The sequence below is a fragment of the Neovison vison genome, chromosome 3 (genome assembly GCF_020171115.1).
Source record: "Neovison vison isolate M4711 chromosome 3, ASM_NN_V1, whole genome shotgun sequence".
NCBI classification, from domain to species: domain Eukaryota; kingdom Metazoa; phylum Chordata; class Mammalia; order Carnivora; family Mustelidae; genus Neogale; species Neogale vison.
The window spans coordinates 34,836,993-34,864,686 of record NC_058093.1 but is presented as its reverse complement, the minus strand read 5'-3'; the positions used below and the strand labels follow the sequence as shown (position 1 = coordinate 34,864,686).

At 37.8% G+C, this 27,694-nt stretch overlaps 1 protein-coding gene across 3 annotated transcripts in view; it reads right to left on the bottom strand.

Annotated features, from left to right (window-relative positions):
- NYAP2 (neuronal tyrosine-phosphorylated phosphoinositide-3-kinase adaptor 2) overlaps positions 1-27,694 on the bottom strand; it is a 257,207-nt gene that overhangs the window by 158,321 nt on the left and 71,192 nt on the right. Inside the window, exon 1 of one of the 3 annotated variants that reach the window (XM_044241719.1) lies at positions 10,514-10,548. The exons of the other annotated variants lie outside the window; for them this stretch is intronic. Within the exon in view, the coding sequence (XP_044097654.1) occupies positions 10,514-10,527 (14 nt within the window). The 5' untranslated portion in view covers positions 10,528-10,548. Of the gene's footprint in view, positions 1-10,513; positions 10,549-27,694 lie in introns of those variants that run through there. 3 annotated transcript variants of the gene reach the window in all.

The following is a 27,694-nucleotide window of genomic DNA, read 5'->3' as shown; positions in this document are numbered from 1 at the left end:
AACCAGTGACTAACTCTGTCCTTTGAAGTAGGAGTCACATGCTTTCTGAGCCTCAATTACCTTTATCTTTGAAATGATAGAAGTACTCTACAAGGTTGTTATAAGAAATTAAAATAAGATAAAAATTTCAAAGTCACCTAGCAATGTGTCCAGTACAAGCAGAAGCTGGACAAATACTAATTTGCCTTCCCTACCTTCCTGATTTGCCAGGCAACTCTGTATCAATTTTTATCTTTCCGTACGCAGATACAAAATAGATATCTTAATGATGAGTTTCCACTCCACTGCACCATAAAGGGAAACATACTCTTACTATATCAATGCAATTTGCTTATTTCTCTAAGTGGGGTTTGACAGTAATTGTCAGAATACATACCTCCAAATGCAGATTAGGAAGAGAAAAAAAAACAAGAAATTTGCTCATAAGAGAAGGAAAAAGAACAAAAATAATTAATTTTTTCTGCCATAATTATTGGTTGGGCATAATAGAGATTTCAGCAAATCTATTGAATGAATATATGGCTACTTGTCATAAAACTTCATGATAACTTAAGATTCTTATGAAAGTTAGGATTTAGGGTAATCATGGCTAGGGATATATGCTTGAAAAACAAATACGACATTTTTATCACAAAGTACTCATTGCCAAAAGTTTGAGGTTGATATTGTTGCCTTTTAATTTGATGCTTAGTCATAACAATAAGGCATAAGACATAATAATAAATGAATAAAATTTAAAAATAAAAATAATAAAAATGAAGTTAGAGCAAGAGTAGAGAGATTTTTTTTAACCTTTATCAAAGTTATAATGCCTATTAAAAAGTAGGCATAGAACATTCTATGGAACATCTTTCAGAGACTTATTTTTACTTAAGACATGACAACTGCTTTTAAGATTAACATATGTTATTATCTATGGCACTTTGGAATTTAAAATTAAAATATTTCTTATGCCTGTACATAAATAAGACTTCTTTACTCCTTAAAGTGTCATGGCTTGAAGAAGAGAGGGTATATGGAAAATTCAAATCAAATCATGATATTCAACTTCAACTTAGAACATAGTTTACAGAACTTCACATCGTGGGAGATCTTTTCCAAAAATTCAACCAAAGACGGGGAGGTTCTAGAAAATATATTTTATTTGTGTCTTCAAAACTGACATAAGCTTTGAATGTGCTTTGAGAACATGCCAAGTTTATACAAATGAGTTTAGCTAACCATATGTGGCTCATTTTTTCAACCTTGGCATGGAAGCTGGAAATACGAAATGTTAACATTTAATGGCCTTGAACCTCCTGAGCAGAAGGGGCTAACTCAGTGCCAGTTTAAAGTATAATAGTTGGTTTGGGATCATTTTGACAGAGGAAGCAACAATTCTGTGTCGAGGCATTCAATTCATCTACTCGCTATTTATTCAAAAAATATTCAGACCCCTACTCTTTGGCACTGACCAAAGCAGAGCGGTCAGGGTCCTCAGGGAAGCACAGGCTACAGAAGCAGCATGAGTTCAGCACCATGTGGTCAAATGTGCTTTGAGAGGAAGTACAGAGCTGGGAGTGGAAGAACAGGTCCTGAGGCCCTAACCACAACTGAGGAGCTGGGAAGTCCCATAGGAGGAAGTGGCTTTGCTGCTGACCCAGAGCGTGAGTCAAACTTAATCAGAAAAGAGAGAGAAGAAGGGAGAAGATAATGTATGTGCTGACTGAGGATCTAGAGAAACTGAAAATTAAACAGGTCTTTGGGCAGAACTTGATCAAAGCTGTTTGTTTTCTACTTCCCAAGGCTAGAACGATGTCTAGCCCAAAGAGGTCACCCAGTAAATATTTATTTAAAAAACCAATGGAGAAATAGGTGATTGGAAAAGTTTGAGAGTAACTCCTAGGTTTCTTAAACATTAGGATGGATGATAGTGTGTTTCAATAATATTCTGTACTATTTCCTCCTTTTCTTGAATGGCCATTTTCTTAATTTATGATGAAGGAAAAAGGAAAAATCTGTGGATCCTCAAACGCTATTAATTCCTGTCCTTATTATAAGAGTTAATAATTTGAATTCAGGGATCAGCTTAATCCCCTCCTCTCCATCTCCACTGGCCTGCTTTGGTTTAGATGCTCATCATTTCTTGGCTAAATTAATGCAATTGCTTCTTAGCTGATCTTTTTCCACAGTGCTGCCAGATTATCCTTGTAAATGCAGATTTGCTCATGTCACTCCCTAAATTAAAACTTTTTGATAGCTCTTCCATTTCTCCAGATTATAAGTACAAACTTTCATGTAACACTCAAGGTCTTTCAAGATTTGGATCTCATGCCAAGTCTCATCTGTAACATTTTCTCCCCTTTGATTCTAAGATTATTCTAATAAAATGTGTTCTCATCTTCACTTTGTTCTGGATTGTTAAGTCGAAAGTAAAGTTCAAGATCAACCACGTGCCAAGTGTGGCAATGAATCTTGAGGAGACAGACAAGTTAAATCATGACCTCAATTAGCAGTCACACTGTTGTCCGTCTGAACTTCTTCCTTTGGTCAAATCATATTTTAAGACCTAATTCAGATGTGGTTTCTTTGAGGGAGGTTCCCATCAAAGATCAGTGTTTTGTTTTGTTTGTTTGTTTTTGCCTCCCTTGTGGGCTGTCACAGGGTTCTGTGTTTCTCCATATCACAGCACCTCCTTTATGTCACTCATGACTTGTCTTCTGTAACTTGATCTCCTCTATTGGTCTGTGAGCCCCTTGAAGAATAGAACCTAAATTATTTGCAGCAAGCAGCAAGCAGATAGGGATAATGGAAGGGAGGGGAAGATATGACCCATGAAAAATTGCTCAGTATTTTCAGAAGCGTTCTCTTGTTTAATTTTTTTTTTTTTTTAGCTAGGCATTCTCAAACTATCATTGGAGAGGAAAAAAAAGCTGAAAGGACACTATGAGACTCAGCTATGATTATTCAATAATTATTTTCACTGTTAGGACAAAATGGAGGTTACTAATAGCCTCCTGTTGTATTGTTTGTAGATAATTTGGTTGCCTGAGATAACACAGTAAAAGCCTCTAAACTAATATTTATTTAACAAATCCCTGGGTTAGGTCTAATTCTTCTTTAACCTTGTAAAATATCTTGATTAACAGACATAGCATTCTAAATATCCATAGCCAATAGGCTTACTCTCCAGCATGTCCACACACTTACGTTTTAGACACTGAATGGTAATTGTGTACTTATGAGAATCAGTTATGTTTGCTGTCAAACCTGCTTATATCAACGGTGTTTTTGTCATAATTATATAAGTAAATATTATATAAACCAAAAAAATGTGAATATGAACAATTAGTGAGACTTTCTCTGAGAACTCTGTTGAAAAATTATGTTGATTGCTTTGAAGATGCTCAATTAAAGATTTCCTAAAAAAAAAAAAAAAAGGGTCTAGGTGAATAGCTGGATATGCTGAGATTAAGGCAAATCTGTTAAATCTAAAAGGACTCTGAACTGTGTTTGTTTTTCCATATGTTTTTAAATTTTGGCTCCACTTTGAAGAAATTGTAACTGCATTTAAAAAGTGAAACTAATGGGTACATTTTAAGCATGAAGGTTTTATGGAAGTCTAATTAGGAAAATGCACACAAGTAAAAGACTCTATTGCATAATTTGGTAAATAATGTGTATTTGCAACCTTAAATTTTAAAAAGAGTTTTATAGGTGCTTACATATTTCTCCTTTTAAGATTTCTCTATTTTTTTTTAACTTTCTGTTTAATCAGTCTCAATTATATTAGTTCTTCAAAATTTACATCCTATAAACAAATGAGCAAGCATAGAGCCTGGTGCATAGGAGAGGCTTGGGACGTCTCAAAAAATGTTGGTTTCATTCCTCCCACCTCCCCCCAAAATTACCCAAGACTCAAAGATAGTTGGTTCAGAGGAAGTTATTTAGAGATAGTCATTGACCAATAGAAAAATCAAATTTTCCTTGAAGTACAATTGTATAAGGTCAAAAAAAATGCAGAATGTTAATTTACTTACAGAAAACTATTTAAGCCATTGCATTCTTAAAGCACTTTGGAAAAGGAGCCTGGAAGGAGAACACATTTTCCTAGTGGTAATTGTATGTAAAGAAATATTCTCCATTGAGGAAAGAGCCAGACCACTAAAGAAAGCAGCAGATGCCATGCTCTTCTGTACCATTTCAATATGTTTTCTTCTGAGAAGGTACATGTCAGTAGTTGGATACCTAGTGACTCTCCCAGCCCAGATCATCATGTGTGACACTGCGTTATCACCAAAAGCATCATCTGTGACACTGATATCATTTCTGAAAGCTTCTGATAATGTGCACAAAACTAGGAAAATACCACACTGGCAGAAAGGATTTAATAGAATCCAAAGCTACTTCAGGCATGAATTTCACAGACAGAAAGATGAGTTTCCTTGAGTCTGTAAAACATCCAAGTCCATAGCCACCTATTTATTTAACTTTGGAGGAGAGATGACAAGATTTGCCAAGCAAAGGAAGACTAATGAAAAAGATTTAATGTCAGCTCTATCTCAAATGTATAGTATCCATCCCTCCCAAACTTTTGTAACTTGCTTTTCTCTTGATATGGCATCTTAATATTATAATGGAATGATCCTATAAATTTTGGGGGCAAAAGAGATCTCAAAAACTTTGTAGAAAATACCTCTAGATGCAAAGTATTTGAGCACAGTGAAATGCTACTTGCAGAAAAATTTTGCAGTTTAAGTAGAGTTATTGAGTGAAAGGGGAAAATGAATTCTTGAAAGATCAAGAAATTCTAGATATGCATTTACAGAATAATTGTGGAAATGATCTATCAATGAATAAAATACAGTGTTCTTGCATCTTTCATATCAGGCCAAGAATCATCCAATGTCTTTCTAAATAACATTCTTAAATTATCTGAATGCAACCGAAAGTTACCCTTGTTAAAAATGAAGATGATACTCTACTTACAAATGGTACATACCTCCATAGTGACTCTTTCAAAGTTTCAAGACATCCTGGTTTTTGTAAATTCCCACCTAGGTCCTCAGCAGAATACTGCCAGGTCTGTTTCATGGAGAAAAGTTTTTCCCTCCAACAGGAGGCTCCTTTGCCTTTCCCCTTTCCATCTTGGAAGTTTTCCACATCTTTAGCTGTATATAGCTTTTCTCGGTTTCTTGACTCAATCTCTCACTAGAATTTTCAATATAAAATTCTAATTCCATAGTTGAGAAGATTTTTTTTTCTCTATCCAGATTTTTCTTGATCTTGTTTTATAAAAAAAATTATTTAGGGACACCTGGGTGGCTCAGTCATTAAGCGACTACCTTGAGCTCAGATCATGATCCTAGGGTCCTGGGATCAAGTCCCTCATCAAGCTCCCTGCTCAGCAAGGAGCCTGCTTCTCCCTCTGCCTGCCGCTCCCCCTGCTGGTGCACTCACTCCCACACACACTCTCTCTCTCTCCCCCTTTCTGCCTGGCAAGTAAATAAATAATAAAATCTTTAAAAAAGAGATTTTATTATTTATTTGGGGGGGGAGCACAAGTGAGGGGAGAGGCAGAAAGAGAGGGACAAGCAGATTCCCTACTGGACAAGGAGCCAGATGTACCCCAAGATCATGACCTGAGCCCAAAGCAGATGCTTAACTGACTGAGCCCCTCCCCTTGATCTTAGAACTGTTTTCACTATTCTTGACCACAGCTTCTTTTTGGAATGTCCTATTTTCTTTGGCTTCCCTGAAATCATCCTTCCCTATTTTTCATCTTTTTTCCTTGCTCCTGCTTAGTATCTTCACTGACTTCTTGCCCCTTATGTTTCAGTATCGGCCAAGGTTCTGTTGCCACATTTCTCCTTTCTCTGATAAAAAAAAATATCATTTTTAAAGTCTTGAATGTTCTATCCTATTTATATTATTTCTTTTTTAAAAAAAGATTTTATTCATTTATTTGAGAGAGAAAAAGTGAGAGGGACAGAGAGAGCATGAGGGTGGGGGAGGGAGAAGCAGGTGGCCCGCCAAGCAGTGAGTTCAATGTGGGGTTCAAGTCCAGGACTCTGGTATCATGACCTGAACCAAAGGCAGATGCTTAACCAAGGGAGCCACCGAGGCACCCCTATGATTTCTAAATCTAATATTCCACTGTCTCCTGCACTGTGAGAACTATCTTTGCTCTCTCTCTAAAATGTTGGATATTTTCAAATGGCTATTCCTTTGATACTCCAGGTCAATGTTAAACTCAGCATCATTTCTGTTCCTCTATTGAAACTTAGTCTTCAATAGTATCATTAGTCTATCAATCATAGAGAACAAAGCCTTCCAAATAATTTGACGCCAAGTATCTTTTTATATGCGTAAGTTCAAATGGTCAACAAATCTTTCCTCTTCTCCCTGGATTTCCTGTTTTCCAACCCATCTAGAAGGCTTATATTAACTTTCAGTCTTGACTACTAAGTGATATTCTTAATTGGATTCTCTACCTCAACTTTCCTTTATACTAATCATTAACCAAAAAAAAAAAAAAAGTTCCAAAAAAGAAATAAGAATACCTTACTTCCCTTCTTTAGAGCCTTTAGGTGTACCCAAAATAGAATCCAGTTCCTCTGTAAGGTAATTCAGGCTTTGCATGATCTGACACGGCCTCCTTTCCAGTTTTGTCATATTACCCACTCACATAGTTCTCTCTCCTGGGAGCCCTTCCTCTTCAAACTACATGGCCATTTGGGAAAAAAAAAAAAAAAAAATCAAGTCCATCTAGTTTAACATTGAATGTTACATCTTTCTGAACCTTTCATCAATATACTCTGACTTCTGAGCTTGAATTTGTTTTGTATTATTTGTTACTTTCTGTCTTACATTACAGCTATTATACACAAATACGAGATTCTGGAATTTTTGAGGATGGGGGTCAAACTTTGTGCATTCCTTTTTCTCCTATAGCATCTGGGATGCCTCTATGAACATAAAAAGTAATGTGTAAATGTCTAGGGATTTAAATTTAACTAAGATGTTAATTAAAAGAAATATGTAGTGAACTATTTTAAATTAGTCCCAGGTATATTAAAGGGTAACAACTCTCTAGAAATTTTGCTTCACTAAAATAAATCTGGCAGACCAAAAAATATGGTTTTTTTTTTAATAGAAGTTTGGTTTAGAAGGAAATGAAGAGATAAAGTGAAACAGAGAGAACAAGGACATTATGTTGTCCAGAGACTCTCAACTTCTAAAGAGAACGGAGCTCAAGATCCACAACTGAAGAGTCAAACCCTCAACCCTCTTTTTCCCAGGAAGTACCTACAAAGTGGGGATAAAATTTATAATCTATGCATCTGCAGAAAAAGACACTGGAGATCACACACAGACATACAGGGATACACAACCCAGTGCATACACACGCTTCCCCCTGCTATCCTGGAGATTCTATTTCTAGCTCTGCTCCTACAGCATCCTATGGCCTCTAGGGAATTCCTTTATAAATACAGGCGTTCGCCTTTGAAATGGGATAATGATACCTTAACCCAAGGTCCCTCTGGAGGTTTGTGGGATTTAAATGAGAATGTAAAACAAGGTCAGGTTTTATTTTCCTGTATAACAACAAAAATCATTTCACAAATCTTTCTACTAAACATACTACCTTTGCAAACTGATAAAGCCCAGAACGGAACTCCTCGCACATTTTCAAAGTCTATTTAAAAAAAAAAAAAAAAACGCCTGCAGTTCTAAAACCCAACCTTCCATCCCTCATTCATATAATCCAAGTGACATGTAAATGGGAATCGCTAAAGATACTACTTAAGAACCAAATCCTCATTCATGGATGCATTAGTCGCTCTAAATGGAGTGGCCGATGTGCTGTGTTTATACCCAACAGGCTGAACAACCACTTAATGCACCCAAATGGAATAATGTGATAGAGTGAAATATAGATGCTGCTGATGGCCTAAGCAGAGGCCAGAAGCTTGGCTCCCTATTTTCTTGGAGTGACTTTCCGGGAACGACTCACTTTCCCTCATTGGTTTCCTTCAGACGAAATAATTGAATCTAATGTTCTGTGTCAATGCAAGCACTTGGATTATTTGCTTTATGGTGCAGCCCTTAGGGGCTTCAGGGTCCGGTGTTAAAAATTTGTCTTTGATCAAGCCTCATCCTCTCCTACACATCTTTATTCATAACAAATTAGAAGCTATTATCACAGTATATTAGCAACAGTTTCAATGCCCACAGTGCATCTTAAAATAAAAAGAAACAATTTCCTCATTACAATGGATGCAGTATCTTAGTCGGCCTCATTATAATATTTATCATCTGTTATTTGTCGTATGTGAGAACACAATGAGATGATACGTTACCCTGGTGAAAGACACACACCCCTCAGGGCTTACAGTTTATTGGAGAGCACATTTAAATTCAAGCTCAACCTTGTTAAAATAAACCTTTTTTATGCACATCCAAGAGGACCAAGGAGATGTGGCTTCATGGCTGCCTTATTGAAAAGGGAGTTTCTTATTTACTGAAGACTGGTACAATTTAAGAAGTGTAATTAACTTAAAGATTTCTTGGTAAAGTTCCCTACCACCACCTTACCCCCTTTAAAACTATCATTTGTGGGCACCTGTTTCAGTTTTTTCTTAAAGAGTTTGTCTTGGAAAATAATCAGATTTGAATCCAGATTGAAATCACCAAAAGAGATTTCACTGTAACTCATTTAGTTAAACAAAAATGGAGGATGCAATATTATAAGTTTTAGACTAAATTGAGAATCCATATGATACAGTGTTAAATATACACGCATTCCCTGGCCACTCAATTTCTCCAAAACTTCTCCTCCAAGGTATTTTATTTCTTCCTATCTCAGCCACTGCTCCTATGGTCCGACCTGGGTCTTTTGATTCCCAATACCTTCACCCACAACCTCAGCTTAAACATCTGCATTATTGACCATCAGCATCTGTCTTTCTGACTCACTACCTCTGTTTGGTTAAGCTCAAGTCCCCTTTTGTCGCTTTTTGGGAATATCCTATCTACTGGTTTTGCAATCTTATCTTTTCTGTGTTCCTCCTCAATAGCTGTAAATATTGTCTTTCTGAACACAGCTTATATTCCAGAACAAATCGTTAGTACCACTCCCTGGCACGTATTGAGGAATACCCGTGTCCTTGTACTGCAGTGTTAAAATGATGAACGCAGGCATGTCAGATGAGGAGTCATGGTCAGTCAGTTCAAGGTCATAGCTGGTGAGGCTGTCATCCACATGTGCAAAGGGGACCCCAAGCAACAACAAGGTTTGGTGTGTGGCCTTCTCCTCCATCTTTTTGCCTTAGCCTCACCAGGTCAGTTTCCCTAAGAGCCATTTAAGGGGACATTCCCTTGCTCAAATGGCCACAACAGCATTTGATTTAAAAACATTTTATAATGTGTCAACACCCCACATATTCCATCTTATTTTCTACTTCTACACTTGCCAATATCCATTCTCTGCTGATGATCTCCACCAAAAATACAGACACCTGATTAATTAATGAATATCCAATTAATTAGTTAAACTCATAATTACTGAAGACCTATTTGGTCAAGACAGAGTGCTAGGTCCTAGTCATTCAACAGAGAACATGATATTTTTCTTTCCCAAACTTGGAGCCAAGTGATCAAGGTGGTACCATGAAGAAAACAGTGATGTGGAAGAGAGAAATAGGGAAGACATCATTCAGATGGGACTGAGTGAGTAATTCATTCTTCTGGCAGAATGTACTCTTCTCATTTCTTCCAGTCCTACCTATCTTTTAAAAGCTAGCACCAATTCATTCTCCAGTAAGTTTCAAACCCCATTGTTTCTGAGAGCTGATTTCTCTAAACTTTTCTACTTCTTAAACCCACAGAAATACAAACAGAATAGATTTCATTTCTCTAATTCATTTCATAATTTTAATTTTTTGTTCACAAACGAAGTAAAAGTTCCTAGAGTGGTGAGGGAATCAGTGTTGTGCTTTATGTTTAATAAGCCCTCATGCAGTCCTGAACGTTTAGGAGACTGTTTTAAGAGAATAGTTGATCTATAAGTATTTCCTTAAAGATTATCAAAATAAGCACATGTAAACATTATACAATGAAGAGCTTACATGAACACTATTACTTGAATTCTGCATGATAATCAAATACAGTGCTTTGAATTTTTTTGACCAACCTTAATGAATTTAGATGAAGTTATCGCATTGTTTTTGGTTGGCATTATTAGTTTTTACTAATAATAGTATAAGAAATACAGATGTAACGTTCCATAGTTTTCTTTTGTGTTACATTGAACATCTTTGTAAAATCCAGGCAAAGAGGACTGTCCCGTAAGGATGGAGGTAAAAATGCAATTGCATTGTGTACGCAAGCTCTACAAACAGAAATCAAACTATTCCACCCTTCTTCCCACTCCACCTCAACCTCCTCAAAGCATAATGAAGAGGAATAGAAAATAATATTCCCTTAGACAATACCACCAATTTCAGAATAAAACAGAACAACAAATTCATACCTTGACAAATACATGTGGAATGCCTATTTGCAAATCATTTCTTGCAAACCTCTTTTACTCTCTGTAGGACCCAGTTTTCTGGAAGGAATGGAATTTTATATCTTGATATCTGATCTCTTCCTTCATAAGACAGAAGCAGGCTCTGAAGCAGAAAGGAATGGCTAATTGGGACGAGAAGGGAAATCCAGCAGAACTGGTCACCTCCGAGTAAAGCATTAGTGACTGAATTCACACGATGGGCAGGATTTGATGTGACCGAATGCATTATGGCAACTGATTCATTCTTGCCTTTTGAAGTCACTCTCAAAGTCAAGCAAACTAGTACTTCCCATTTCCCTGCAGAGCTAGAGACTATTCACAGTAAATCAGGTGACAGAAACTTTGGTTCACATCCAGTTTTGTGGGAAGACACAGTCAATGAGTAATATGTCCAGCTCAATGAAAGTTGATGACCTATGGGTCACATTCCCTCACATTAGGGGAACTGCCTGTGTTCCCACCAACTTGGATTTATAAACTGTTTTTTCTTCTTAAGAGTACTGAATGCTGTCATACATTTCATGTGATGTGTTGCTGCAAATACACGTCCATTTTACAAATTAAATAACAATAACAAGGAATTAAACTAAAGAGAAGCATTGGAAGTAAGATTAGAGAGGCAACTGGAAATGTGAGCTTGATTTATGGTCATACTATGAGCTTGCTTTGAGTGGCTTGGGAAGTCATTGGGAGCTTTCTAGTTCATGCTGGACCCAATGACACTGGCTTGGCAGAGTCTCCTATATGCATACCTTTCCAACTCCAAAGTGACTTATGGGGATAGCTTGAGGTCAGCCACAGTGGAAATATTTACATGGGGGGAACCAGCAAATGCCACAAACGAAGGTCTTTCTTTTTTCCTGATAAAGGCAATTATTTAAACTCTTCACCATTGTGAACAGAAGAGTTACACAATATGGTGTGAACTAAGTTCTGAGTTAATAAAAGGAGTTGGGGGGACACCTGAGTGGCTCAGTCCATTAAGCTGCTGCCTTCACCTCAGGTCATGATCCCAGAGTCCTGGGATCAAGTCCCACATCAGACTCCTTGCTCCGTGGGGAGCCTGCTTCTCCCTCTGCCTCTGCCTGCCACTCTGCCTGCCTGTGCTTTCTCTCTCACTCTAACAAATAAATAAGTAAAATCTTTAACAACAACAACAACAACAAAATGACACTTGGGGTTGGGGTACGGGAACAAGAGAGGGAGAGACCCGTTGGAAGTGTCCTGCACTAAAGCCAAAGTGAGATCTCCAGTACTTACGCTGGAGTGAATCTGCTCTCAGGAAAACAACCCTACCTGTTGTTTTGAGAAAGTATGAAAATCCACATCTTTTTATAAATCTCCCATTATTTTTATGTCACCCACACTGTACATGTTAGATAAACACGAACATAAGCAGTCATCACTCTGCAGCTTCTAGTTCATGGCCATGCACCAGCCTGTGATTTTTCCTGACACCAGCAATGGTGCCTTCACTCTTTACCAATATATATTTGATGAATGGATTTTAAACACGCTTCAAAACAAAACAAAACAGAAAAGTTCCTATAAAAATATGCTTATGGTGGAAGTCCCTACTTCACGCCACACCAAGGAAGTTGACAGGATGCATTGTGGAAATAAACATCTAAATTATCAGAATCTTATACAAAATACCTGTATTTTTCAAGTGATATCTTCATCACAATGCCCTTGTATAGTGTGATTATTTATACCCACTTTATGAATAAAGGAACACAACCTGAATACCACTTTATGAATAAAGGAACACAACCTGAACTGAGTAGACTCAGTTCCAGAATGTTCCACTTCTATGAAAGTCTGCATCTTTGTATCATGCTGCATGGCTTATATTTGAACTGAGGATTAAAGACCCAGATACTTCACTTAATGAGTTGGCATAGTGAATGGATTAAGTTACTCATAATAATAGTGATAGCAATAATAAAATTATAACTATCTATGTTTAAGGCACTATCCTATACATGAATTATTTACAAACAGCCCTATGAATGAGGGACTATTATTGTCCCTGTTTTGAAGATGGAAAGATGACTTGTAAGGAGTCTAAGTTACTTGTCCAAAGTCTCACAGATTGAAACTAAGTTGGTTTTGAACCAGGCCTGCCTATCCCCAGACCTTATGCATAGTTTTAAAACTCATGGAACAGGGGATTTTTTTTTTTTTTTAAGAAAAAAAATAATTCCAAGTACAGAATCTTAGAATATAGATATGCTGGACAAGATGGCCTGTTTAAAACAGCATTGCCTCTGATGACCTTGACATAGGTATTTCTCAAAATCATAAGCAGAGGAATAATCACTGTAACCTGTGGGCATCATAGGGACATTACTCTTCCTATCACCCACCAGGCCTTTGCATCATGAACCAGCCAACATGTGATGGGCACATGCACCTTCTACTGGATTAACTACTCAGGGACATACACTGCCATTTACCTGCTCCACACAGGCCCTAGAATCAACCCAAATCTTTTTAGTCCATACCACTACCTTCTCCACTATTTCTGTCCATCATGTCCTTTTCCACAGCCAGACAAGTTACAGCTTTCCCAATTTTTAAAAAGATTTTATTTATTTATTTGAGAGAGATTTAGAGAGAGCATGAACTGATAGAGGGAGGAGCACACCCCCAATCTGAGTGGGGAGCCCAAGGTGAAGCTCAATCCCAGGATCCTCAAATCATGATGTGAGTTGAAGACAAACGCCTAACCAACTGAGCCACCCAGGCATCCCAAGCTTTCCCAATTTTTACTACTTGAGAATATGCCTACAATGTATAATAAAAATAAAGTAAATGGTTAAATCATGAACTTTTGTAGCCTGCAAAATCTTTTGTTGCTGTAGAGGAAGTGACATAGAATCTATGACTTTCATAGAAAAGAGGAGAATTTCTGAGACCATACGTGACTGGAACTGTCTCCTGCCAGAAGTTGAAGCCATCAGCATCTCTTATGACTTGAAGCATCACTAACTTCATGATAAAGAACCCCAGTCAAACCACTGGAGAGAAGCCATCTGTAGCAGACAACTTTGCAGTATATGCACTGGACAACAGAGAAATTTACTAAGTTCCTACCAAAGACAAATAATTGTAATAAAAACTATAGAAATACATTTAGTGCTGATTCTATAATTAAGTCTGAATTTCAAGAAATTACAAACTCAGACACTTAAGGAATTCTGAGTTAAAATCCGTAACCAAAAAAAAGAAAATGTTTTAATACAGACAGGTGTAGTGATGGTGTTCAACACAAAATAAGATGTGTTCATAGTAAAGGAGGGTAGGACCAGGATACCTAAGGAAGCAAATATGGGTATAATCGACAATGGGACATTTCCTATGACCATAGCCCAGCTAAGGACTTCTCTAGCTCTTTGGAGAGCAAGTTGATTGAAATCTGATCTTTTCATTGAATGTTATAGAATATGTTACTGTTGCTTATATAATTATGCTATAGGCAATAAATTATTTTCAGTATTCCTTCTTTAGTGTAGCAATTTTATTTAAAACTTCTTTCTCTGGCCTTTAAAGTTCTGTGTTAAGAACTCTTTGGGCATCATTAGAAAGTATGTTGGATGTATTGGATCACATTCAAAGACTCTCAGACTAGTCCACCTTGATCTTCATTCTGATCCCAGCATCTTGTGCATTACTTGGAACATGAATACTTTCAAAAAGTAGTGGTTAAATAATGGACCAAACAAATAAAAGCAGTCAAAAGAGTGTTGTTCCAGGTAGGCAAATTTGAGACTCAACACCTCTTAACAGTAACACATCATGTGACTCATTAGGCAAGTATTCAGATTTATTCAAGGTTATTTCAGCTGACAGTGAACTTTAGGACAAAGGTTGGCAAGTACAAATTTAAGAGAAGACAAAGGAATAACAGGATTTTAATTTACATAATTGGTTACCTGTGTCCTATCAGCTCCCATCCTGTCCTGACAGAGTAAACCCTGCATAAACTCCCCTTTAAGTCTCTGGATAGGTAATCCTGGTTTGGGATTATCAAATCCAAGCAACAAGCCTTCCTTTGTCTATTTGACATTTCTTTCACCCAGCAGACTTCACTGTAGAACAGTAGGTACTACTTACAAAGTTTAATTTACAAAGAAAGTCAAGGAGATGTATTTACATCTACAAGGTAAATCCCCAGTCTTCCTTGAAACTTATCTCTCCCCTCATTTAGCAACAAGCATCCGAGATCAATGCTCCAAAGCGTTATCCATGGAGATGCTTTGAACATTTCTCTTCAAAGGATACTGATTGTAGGTTTTCTGTGCTGCTGTTACGGGAGTCAAACAAGAGTCTTTGTGTTGTAAGTCATCAAAGGGATACCTTTGGGACAACATGGCATGTTGAATGGTTTAGAAAGGAACAGAAGAGAATGGAAATGAAACTCAGAGCTAGAAGCTATCCTATGTCCCAAGAGAATTTAGTTCTCTGTTTTCTTAAAGTGCACGGACAAATAGAAGCCTCTCTATTGAGCACTATGTCAATTAAAAGAGTTCTAAGAAAACTTATGTCGTTATCAATAGTCAAGTTAAAGATAGTTCAACAGGTTTCTTACCTGCAGGTCACCAGGATGAACAACATGCAAATGTGTGCTGTGACCATCCAATAAGCTTTCACAGTTTAGTTTCCCAAACTGTTTTGCCAAGGATCTCACAGACCTATGGGCATCCTTTAGGGAGTGGACCTGTAGTAGGCGATTTTCAAACCTAGCTTCACATTGGATTCACCTGGAGAGCTTTAAATAATGGTTGTGTCAGGATTCATCCCCAGAGACATCTATTATTTGGTACTGGGCACTGGTGTTTAAAAAGTGCTCCAGGGTCTTACAATGGGCAGCCAGGGTTGAGAAGCTTTGCATTGTGTGAGTTCAAACCCCATGATTTGGAGGTGAGGAAACTGCTTATCTACATACCCAGATACTGGCTGCATGATCCCATCCTGCGTTCTTGACCTCAACAAAATCTGGGGATTTGAGAACATGGTAAACACCGGTCCCCATTTCATCTTTAAAATGGGCAATACATTATTTATCATACTTTTAATAAGAAAAGAAAATAGGAATCTATTGTCTTATTTTATGATTCATTACTGGTTACTGGTGAATGAGACAACTCATGTTTGAAAGAAAAAGAGGAAACTCTAATCTATGAGGAAAACAACTATAAAAACATAAATACATTGTAGACTTTGGTGTAAGTGTGCAGCTGAGTGAGTGAAACTTTTTATTTCATTTGAGAGTTGGTGTCATTAGTCATCAATAGTCTTGTAGTTGGAGTTAGAGCTGCTCTTCCCCCTGGATTCTTAGCAAAGCTCTGCTGCAAAGCATTCATTTCCTTACCTGGGCAGCGTATTTCCCTATTTATTGTGTGATTTTGAGTTGCTTCTTAAGGGAAGTCCTTGTTTCAATACTACTAATAAACTCACACACAGCAACCATCATGGGGGAATTCAATTCATGACAATTCATGAGTTCTATAGACTGTTGGGGAAACCAGCAAAAGTCAGCCCCAAAAAAGTATCCCTTATAAGAGGAATAAAGAAGCAGTCCACCTACCCCCAAAATTTTGGAAATCAGTCATACCAGAAAGATGAAATGAAAATTCCATTAAGTTGACATGACGGGCTTACAAAATGAGCAGTCTAATTATTTCTTCTCTAATGAAATAAACAAAATCTGTTTATTATATTTTTAAAGGCCAAGGATTATCATTCTTTTCATGGCACTTATGATTTCATTAAGTGTAGATGGCTAGACATGTTTGTTCTTACAGCTCTGTGGGAGAACAATTCAGATTTTTTTTTCCTGCCATTCCTTTGTTTTGAGTAACAGCAGGATTATGGAAAGTAAATACACCAATTTTGATTTAAACCCCCTGATGGACAATCGATAGGGGTCAGAAGAAATATCTTGAAAGAACAAAGATAGCTTTGCAGATGTGGAGACCATATTTCTTTTCCAGTCCCAATGGGACTTTCGTTTGCTCTTATACCAAGCATCCTGGGAATGTCAGCTACGTTTCTGCCAATGCTACAACCTGGTGTGCCACTATATGGAAAGATGGTCAAAGATTTTTTCAAATACTGCTTACAGAATTGTTCCTGAGAGTGTGGCTATGGTGGGGGGGGGTAGTGTATGGAAGAGTGAGGGAAACTAAGAGGAAGTGACTTCTAGAAAAATCTATAAATGCCTACGAGTCAACACTACCACCAGAAATACTATAGGTCACCTTATAAAGTGGGATGAAACAGGTCTATCCAAGCTAATTAAACATTTGAATTTGGTCAGTTTGAAAGTTACCTACAAGAAAGCAAAGAAAAGGCTCTTGGATCCAGCAGAGGTGAAGGGAATCTGTGAGGGCCCTCAGTGGCCTCAAGGCCAGTACTTCTGTGCATGGTCCCCTGCTATCATGTCTGCCCCAAATACACGTTTGTAGTCAGGGCCAAGCCATAGTTTACCAACTTTTGATATAAAGCAGAGAGTATGCTAAGATTCTTTCTCCCAGAGAGAGAGGGAAGTTGAGCCAGGCAAAACCCACTCAGCGCCCAGAGACTATCTGAGACCATAGAAACCAGAAGAGACAGAAGTGAGAGGCTGGCCTTAGTTACCAAATGACACTAGAGGATTTTGTCTATCCATGGTTCCAGAAGTGCTGGTCATGTTTTCCCTGACCCCAGAGTGGTTTTTCTCTCATACTGCTGGCTAACATTCCCATCACTGATAAGGTCCTTCCCACCAAAAATGCGTACACGTGGGGATCTCGGAGAAGAAGTTGGAGCTCACATGTGCATGGGGTGGGAGGTCATGATGATACGATATAATTTTCTCAAAAGGGAGGACCCAGAGAGATTGAACGATGAAGGGAAAGAGGGGAGGGGGGACAACTAAATAGCAGAGCAGAGACTGAAGGAGGGCATTGTCACCAGCCAGCTCACTTAAAGTGGGCTCTGATGGGGTTTTTTTCGTCTGTATTTTAATGTAACTGCAATCTCTTTGACTGAGGATAATGAATTTAAATGAGCAGTGCCTAGAAATAAATTCAGAGGTTATTTCAAAGGTTATTTATAAGAAACAAATGTCTTCAAGGAGGAAATCAGTGACATTTGGAAGCAGAGATCATGTCTACCTAATACTATAAGCCCAGCTCAGCAGTAGGCAGGGCTCAATGTCTGTGTGTGCTTGCTGTTTGGGCTTACACACAGTGCTGTTTGCACAGGCCTTCAGAGAATTCTCCGTAGCATCAAAGCTTGGAACATTTACGTCCTACAGAAACGCTAATAGCTGGCAGTTTTCTTTTCAGCTCATCTACTACCAAAGCTCCCATCCTTGGCTATTCTTTCAAAGTCGACGGTTGCCAGGAGCCTAAGAGCTGTCAATGTTTTCTTAGCTTTACTGTCTAACTCTCACTCCTGACTGATTTTTCATGCACAGCCACAAAATTTTTCAATAATCTGGATATCCTCTTTATATACTTGTCCTGAAATCATAGCCAAAAGGAAGACAATGGCTTTTCCAGTCAGGGTACCACGTACTTGGCTCAAAGGGAGGCACCGTGAGATGGAGGAGGAAGAACAAACGCCCTGGGCACTGGTTGCCAACCAAAGTGGGGACAGTTTTGCTCCCCGAGAGACATTGATCAATGTCTTCAGACATTGGCATCTAACAAGTAAAGGTCGGGGATGCTGCTAAATGTTCCACAAGACGTAGGACAGCTACATCAGCAAAGAGATACACAGTCCAAATGTCCACTGTGCCTTTGCACACTTTGCCCACTTTGACCCAACAGCTTTTTGGGAAAGGTTACTGATCAAAGTGGGTACAAACCCAGCTTGGAGATGTCACTAAAATGGTTATGGTCAGCACCTCATTGTGCTGAGTATGTCAGCTTGAGTCTGAATAGGCCAAACTGGTAAACCCAAACTTGAGAAGGCCTCGAAATCACCCGGAGGACTTTTAAAACCCAAATGAATGGGCCCTACCCTTAGGGTTTCTGGTTTGATAGATCTAGCACATGCTCCAAGAATTTTCATTTCTAGCCAGCTCCCAGGTGATGCTAAAGCGGCTGGTTGGGGACCCCACATCAAGAACCACTGGACTAGGCTGACCCAAGTTTGATTCCCAAGTTCCTGTTCAAATGGTTAAGATTCACAAATAGCATTTCAAAGGAGAGATTAACCTTAGTGGCAACTCTGAGGAAATTCGACATTAAGCTTGTCAACATGAAGCGGGAACGTAAGGTGGAGGAGAAAACAGTAACGAGTGTCGCACCTGTACACCCAACTTCTAGGCCTGAGGGCCCCTTCCCCGAGGAGCTGGCTGAGCTGAAGTCTACAGTAAATCATTTAGTTTCTGATCCCCAGACCCTTGTCTGTAACGGAGAGAAAATACTTGCCTTATCCACTTCACGGTGTCATGGGGATTATTAAACAAGACTTTGTAAAATGATAAATGGTATCTTGACACTAGACGCAAGTGGATGTAAGAATTCTTGTTATTCAGCAACTAGCCTGAAGTCCCAGAAGCAAGTAGCAGAGCCCTTGGCCAAAGGTGCTGCTTCTTGTTCTGTACTGTTGCTCGGTGGAGACTGATAGCCTGGAAAAGTGCACACCAGAGCCCCATCCTTTCCATAGATCTCCGGGATCTGCCCCATTTACAGAGCTAAGAAAAAAGAACAATGTGAACAAATACATGTAATTGCTGTTTGCTTCTTACACACTCTGAGTTTCTCAGAATATGTGGGCACCCAGTGCCGCCCCTATGCACATCCATAAAGCACCTTGCTGAAAAGCTGATTTCTCTAAATACTTAGTGATCATTTATTACGATGGTGGAGGAAACATCACTGCTTCTTAAGTTGGATATCCCAAGCCTCTCATATTTTCCTTGCAAATCACAACCCCAAAACACTTCTTGGTAGATGTGAGCCCTTTGATTTTAAAATAACATTCAATGAGAATGCAAGCTGGTGCAACCACTCTGGAAAACAGCATGGAGGTTCCTCAAAAAGTTGAAAATAGAACTACCCTATGACCCAGGAATTGCACTACTGGGTATTTACCCTAAAGATACAAACGTAGTGATCCGAAGGGGCATGTGCACCCAAATGTTTATAGCAGCAATGTCTACAATAGCCAAACTATGGAAAGAACCTAAATGTCCATCAACAGATGAATGGATAAAGAAGATGGGGTGTGTATGTATGTGTATATATATATATATATATATATACATATAATGTATACACACACACACACACGATGGAATACTATGCAGCCATCAAAAGAAATGAAATCTTGCCATTTGTGATGATGTGGATGGAACTAGAGGGTATCATGCTTAGTGAAATAAGTCAATCGGAGAAAGACAACTATCATATGATCTCCCTGATATGAGGAAGTGGAGATGCAATGTGGGGGGTTAAGGGGGTAGGAGAAGAATAAATGAAACAAGATGGGATTGGGAGGGAGACAAACCATAAGTGACTCTTAATCTCACAAAACAAATTGAAGGTTGCTGGGGGGAGGGGGGAAGGGAGAGGGGGTTGGGGTTATGGACGTTGGGGAGGGTATATGCTATGGTGAGTGCTGTGAAGTGTGTAAACCTGGCGATTCACAGACCTGTACCCCTGGGGATAAAAATACATTATATGTTTATTAAAAAATAAAAAATAAAAAAAATAAAGATGAAAAAAAAAAATTCCACTGGGGAAAATAAAATAACATTCAATAAGATGAAACCAGAGAGGGAGACAAACCATAAGAGACTCTTAATATCAGGAAACAAACCAAGGGTTGCTGGAGGGGAGAGGGGTAGGAGGGATGGGATGGCTGGGTTATGGACATTGGGGAGGATATGTGCTATGGTGAGTGCTGTGAATTGTGTAAGACTGATGACTCACAGACCTGTACCCCTGGTATAAATAATACGTTATATGTTAAACAAAATAATAATCTTATAAGATTGGCTGAAAAAAAGTAAATAAAAATGAAAATAAAAATATATTTATTTAAAAATTTAAAACCGAACAACCCCCATGTATTTGCAATTCATCTGGTTCCTTAAGTAAAAGAAAGAGTTGCTACTTGTTAGCATTTAAAATAATTTACAATACATTTTTCAAGAGAGTTGTTTTCCCATGCCTGAAATAGACAAATGGCTATAACACTTTTCCTCATTTAGCAATTATGTTATCAAATTATTTCCACATAAGAATTTTAGTGACTCAAGCATAAATAAAATTATTTCAATTCTTCATATAAAACTTAAAATTAACAAACAGTTTGAGCACTAAGTTAAATAAATATTTATTTAGAGAGAATTTTCTCCTTAGGTAGTCTATTACCCTTATATTATTATTTAAAATGGCAAGTGTGTGTGTGTGTCTGCATATACTTCATACCCTTTCTGTGAGTGGCTCTTGTCAAAATTATAAATAATTATAAAAGGAAGGTATTTTGACCAGTGTTTATGAGTTCTGCAAACGGTTCTGGAACTAAGCATGAAAGCCACACTTTTTCTTTTTAAGTTTCTGCTCAGATCAGGCATAAATTTTGAATAATGGTGGATTAACTTCATTTTTAAACAATTAAAAATAAATGACAGATTTTCACAATACTCATCTGCATATAAATTTCCAATGCAGAAGATTCACACAGGTACACTATAGCAACCCAGTGTTAGGAAAACATAAGCCAGTCTCTCCTCCAGACGAAGATGAAATATTTACCAGCTATCTGAAGACGTCCTGAACAGTCCAGACGATCCCTGAAATAATGAGTCCACAGCCTTCATCCTTCTTCTATTCAGGTTTACATCCATCTCCCTTTCCCATTCAACCCTACTGTCCTCCCTATTTGTAGCAAACCTTCATATTTGTTTACCTAAGCCATTTGCTCAGGTGGAGCAGGCTGGGGACAAGAGCCACCTTAGGGATTCCAGTTCAGAGACCTGGAGGAGGGACCTTCAGTGCTACAGAACTGCCTATCCCAGAAAGTGGGGAGGAGTAGCAACCAGGAGAGCAGGCACTGTGGCTGTGGAGTACACAAAACAACATTCTGGAAGGTTCTGTTTTCTTTGGCATCTGAGTAAAAAGGGATGAGGAAAGGGTGTATGGGTGCTTTCTGGATCCATCAGGAAAACTTCCCTGCATGTATCTATTGAAACAACTCTTTTATCTATCATTGCAAGCTACATCTTCTTTTTAGACCCTTTTAACTATGGCTGACAGAGTGAAGCAGGAAAAAAGATACTAAGTGGTCTCATAGTTGGTATGATACAGAATGACAGCAACAAAGGCCAAGACTGGAGGAGCCACTGCAGAAGGGAGCATAGAAAAGCAAGTGTGCACAGTATGGGTGTGGATCTCTGTTTTCAGACCCCTTCCCTTTCAAACCAGACATCATATACACACAATTAATAACTTCATAGGCAGCCCAACAAAACTTTTATATGCAAATGCAGATAGAAAGATGCTTTGTCATTGAGAAAGAAAACCTTAATGACTCTTTTTCTGTCAAATTGCAGGTAGTGATGCTAGAGTTTTGAAATTGACTTAGTAAGTCACTACCAGAATTTCATTCTAAAGGAATAGAATACAATGGAATTGGAATAAGCATCGTGCTTCCCTTATAAGGGTAAGAGATTTTTGTATACAACTGCTCTATTCAATTTTACACTCATTACACTCTCTCATAATTCTGTGTCAGGCTTTTTATCGATTACTACTGTTACCACTGTATCTCTCTCTGTGTGTGTGTACACGTGCATGCATGTACATTTGTTGTCATTTTGATGTCTTACCACCCACCTAAATCACAAATTGCGGTGCCTCTATGTTTGTCTCATTCTTGTCTCTAGCATTTAGCATGATGTTTGACAAAACTAAGAATGAAAAATACTTATTGAAGAAATAATAAATAAATGTCTAACATACCTTGACTCCCAAAGGGTCAATCTGAACCATAGGATCACAAACCTTGTCTATTTTATATATTTGGTTTCCAATACATGCAATATTTAGTGATTTTTAAAATGCTGAGAAATACTCCTTCCTATCATTGCTTAAGGGAGTGAGGTGGCTCATAAGTCAACACTATTAATTTAAACCAGTCAGGTGAGGGTGAAAAATTTAAAAGTTATAACTGGCCCCACAAATCTGTCTGTTCTTGTGTTTAATCCTTTCAGTTCTTTATTAGGATATCACCAGCTTTAGCATTCCAAAACTGGCACTGGATGAACTGACAATAACTAATTAGAGAAAAAAATTAATAATCATAATTTACCAATTTAACGAAGAGTTTTGATGGTTGATAAAACCAAAGTACACAGCTAATCTGATTGCTTCTTGAGAGATTGATTTTATAAGGCAAGACTTTTTTTTTTAAAAGGATTTTATTTATTTATTTGACAGAGATCACAAGTAGGCAGAGAGGCAGGCAGAGAGAGGAGGAAGCAGGCTCCCGGTTGAGCAGAGAGCCCGATGTGGGACTCGATGCCAGGCCCTGAGATCATGACCCGAGCCGAAGGCAGCGGCTTAACCCACTGAGCCACAGACCTATTCTTCAGGAGAAAAGGCGTTGTTAAAGAAAGAAAAACCAGAGACCAGTAGTCATCCAATTTTTCTGTTATAACTCCCTTGGATTTCAGGGTACCTGAATCAAGAGTCATTTTGAAATTTCAAAGAGATATCCAATTAAGGAAGACACGAGGGTCTCTTGTTGAACTGTAGTGGGCCTTATGTCAAACAAAGAAATTGTAAACAAGCAGGAGGGTCAGGGCTGTTTACTATAAATTTAAGATAGCTAAAGCTGAAACTTATTACCTTGATCATGGTATTGAGCTAAATTATAGTAACATTTTAAAAACTTTTTTCTAATTCAAAAAATCAATTAATTATATAAAACAAGGGGGTACCTGGATGGCTCCGTGGGTTTAAGCCTCCGCTTTCAGCTCAGGTCATGATCCCAGGGTCCTGGGATGGAGCCCTGCATCGGGCACTCTGCTCAGCAGGGAGCCTGCTTCCCCCTCTCTCTGCCTGCCTCTCTGCCTACTTGTGATCTCTGTCTGTCAAATAAATAAATTTAAAAAAATTATATAAGACAAAAAACAAATTGTCTTTTTGTTATTCTAGTCACACTGAACAAGTTTTAAGTCATCTCAAACACAACCCTCTAAATGTAATTCTCCTGCTTAAATATCTTCAATGGACCTATCCGGCCATTTTTTCAGTTTTGCATTCAAGATCCTCTTTGATACTCCCTCAGGCAACTTTGTCATGCACATCTTCACAATATATCCTATATCAATCATGCAAACCACTAAACCCTGCATTCTTCTTCCTCAGTATTGCTCCACACTCTCTTCCCTGCAAGTCCATCTTGAATGAAATGTACCCATCCTAACGAAAATATACATTTCTCCAAGGGCTATCTCAAATGACTTTTCACTTAAGAAACATTCCTGGGGGGGGGGGAGAAAAAGAAAAAGAAAAAGAAGAAGAAAAAAAATATTCTTCAGACTCACCTGGTTGACCTCCATCTTTCTCACTCCATGTTCTCATTATGCCTCCAATTTTAACAGTACAATTTGTTTTATATTAGAATTTTCATATCCTTTTCTATCTTTCCTAGTGTGAGTTTATTGTGCCTTAGAAAAAAGATGTTACATTTATTTAATTTCTAGAACTTTTTGCACCCACTCTTCCCAAAAACCACTGTCATTGTTATTACATAGTAGATATTCAATAATGTCTGTTGAAGAAAAATAGTCTTAAAAAGGATATGTCTTTCAGAAAGTCATTTTCTAAAATTTAAAAATGTCTCAGACTATCAGAAATGGTTGTCTAAGTTAGGAATTTACATCTTTAAAGCCGTATAGATTTCCTTAGAAAGTAAGCAAAATTTTGATTGCTTTAACTTTTATCAAGGTTGTATGGCTAGTGAAGTTCAACACTATCAGTAGACAGGTTAAGAACTAGAATTTCTTAATAAGAGTTTACCTTCGGGGATTGGTTGGAAATTGAGGAGAGGAACATGGAGATAGAATAATGTTTCTGCATTAAGAAAGATACTTTGTAGAAAACAGGATCGGGGGAAGGAAATGGCTTTGGGGAAAATTTCGTGAAATTGAATTTACATATCCTAGAAAATTGAGATGCTTTTCGTATCCTAACAACCTGGCTAAATTTAACCTCTGAATCTTCTGAAGTTTGCCCTTACGGAAATGCTGATCATACTATAAGATATACAAAGTAACTATAAAGTCAAATAACCTTTGGTCATTGATGGTGGATTAAAAAAGGAAATGAAAGTAATGGTTCTTTGGAATTCTCAATGTTTTAATAATGCATTGTCACAAATCCAAAAAAGCTATTAGAGGTTATTGTTTTGGCTGGACTGCACAAGCCATGGAAAGTTAAACCTCTGGCATGTGATGCTGTTTTATTGAAGGACTTTTGATATGCATATGGAATAGGGCCTTTTAACTATCCCAATGGGTCATTTAAGGTCATTCAAATTGTCTGGAATTTTTTCATTAAGTATTCTCTCTGAGATTCACTTAATAAGTAGAGCACATTGGTGTTTCTAATGCACTGAGATAGCGTAATAATTTAGGACAACTTGTATTTTAAATTAAGAATAACTGACCTGATTTTGCAAGAATTAGAAATTCCCATGCAAATTAGACTGAATTCAAAGGAATGGATTTGATGACAGTGGATTTATTTAACTGAATTCCTTCTTCTGGCCAGAGGGTAAAGAGAAGCTCTGCCTCCAAACCCTTACTCAACCCTCAACATACTTCCCCATGAATTGTTCCACCATTTCTTATGTTTTCTCCTTTGGTTCCCTTCTTTGTCTGTTTGCTGAATCACCTATGAACACAGACTCCCTCAATATTCAATCAGAGCTGCTATCATAATTTTAAATCATCCTAACACCCTAAGGCCAGATCTCTAATTTCTTTACAATGGTCAGATTCCCCGATGATACCTTAAATTCTTCAGGTTGAAGTTCTTTACTCTTTCCCTTCACAGTTCAAACACTTTTCTTGGGAACTGTCCATGAAGTGTCATCTTACACATCTCCCACTATTTGCAGAATGCTTTTTATATAAGCATTTAAACCATACATTTCTTGTCCACCTTCCAGTAAGTTCTCGTGTTGCCTTTTCCTGGATTAGTCTGGCCACACCTTCCTGAACCTTGCGCTCAGGATGACTGCTTTCCGTGAAAGTTTATCACCATCTGTTTTCATCCCCAGATTACTCTTGGAAAAGACTTACAGTCTGATTGTTAAGAATAAAAACAATATAAATAATGAAATGATTAGAAGTAAATATCCCCAGCTCCAGGCTGAAGCTGCAGCTCATCGCAGTGTTTGCTTCTAAGCCCTGTGTCTTGTGGTCAAAGACAAAAAGCCAGCATACGTAAGATTTCTCAAGAGCTTAGGAGTTTATGAATTTCCCGATTTCTGTGTTACTAATCCTATTGTGAGGTATGCCATTGAATCACTTTACCTTTGAGAAAAATAGATTAATAAATAAGCATAGTTAATGTCTTCCACCTTATTCTCAACTCAAAAAAAAAAAAAAAAAAGGAAAAGAAAAGAGACAGGCTTCTTCTCCCAGAACTGTTAATCAACTGCACCGTTGTGCTCTCCATCACTGTGGTGTAGCATGTCAGAATTCTTGTTCTTCATACCCAAGACCAGGTTCTCTCTGGACTCTCCCACTCCCTGGCACAAGCATTTAACCTTTACTCTTGGCTTATGACAAACAACCTCTCTGGATCTGACTTGATTTGTCTCCAGTTTGGATAGCACCAGATTAAACTTCCTAGAGCATGCTATTCTTTTTTTTTAAATAATGACTTATGTTCCTTTAAATGCTTACAGGATTAATTTTAAATGTCCCTGGTTGAAATTCAAGGTATATGTATTCTCCCTATGTCCTAAAACCTCATAGAGCTTGAACCGATTTCAGATTCTTTAAACTTTTTTTTTTTTTAATACTGGGATTGATAAGACTTGACTTCAAGCCTTTAAATTTGATTTTCTAATTCTTTCCTGAGTTTTTGTATCCTACTTATCCTCAGAGGCAGTTCACCTCCTCCACTAGGGCCATCTCCAATTCCTCTAATTCCTATTTTCTTCCTGTTTTCTCTACAGAATTACATACTCTCCTGTTTTGAGCAGATGGAGGAGCCTGCATTATATTACACACACAGACATTATGTTATCATCTATATCTATATCTATATCTATATCTATATCTATATCTATATCTCTCTGTAGATACTTAGATGTATACTGACTCTTTTATAGTAAAGCTCTAAGAAATTAGTCTGGGACTTTGCTATTCAAAGTATGGTCTATGGACCAGCAGCACCTGAGAGTAACATTAGAAATACAGGATCTTAGACCTAATAAATCAGAATCTGCATTTGAACAAGATCCCCCAGTAATTTATATGCACATTAAAATCTGAGAAGCACTGACTTGGTGGTATACTTCTAAAAACACACATATAATATTCACACCTCACAAATGCTAAATATGACATATATAGTATGTGACACATAATGAATGGTATAGGTTTTTTGTGGTTGGTTTTTGTTTTTTTGTTTTGTTTTATTTTGGTTTTTTTTTGTATTTTGTTTTTGTTCCTCCCCTACCCCCCAACCCCCTCTCTCCAAAAACATAGGCGGTGACAGCTTAAATTAGTTTGGTTCACAAAGGCTAGCAAAACCCAATTGTAAAAACTTCAGAAAGTTTCTGAAACAGTTGTTAAACACAGGCATTTTTGAACATTAAATATATAACTCACAAATACATCCTATTAAGAACAAAAGTAACATACTCAAAACTCATCACTTCCCAATTATTTTACTCCTTTTACTATTATTTACATCTTGAAGCCTCTGGGTTTATTATATCTGTATAGTCTAATACTACAGAAGGATATGTCTATCTCTTCAACTGAGCAGTGTGTGACCACTGGTTGGTAGCTTGAAATCAGTAGTGATGATAGTATTTACACCACGGAAATCCTCAAATACTACAAATCAGGGCTGTTTTAGTGTTTTGATTTTCTGGATTTAGGAAAGT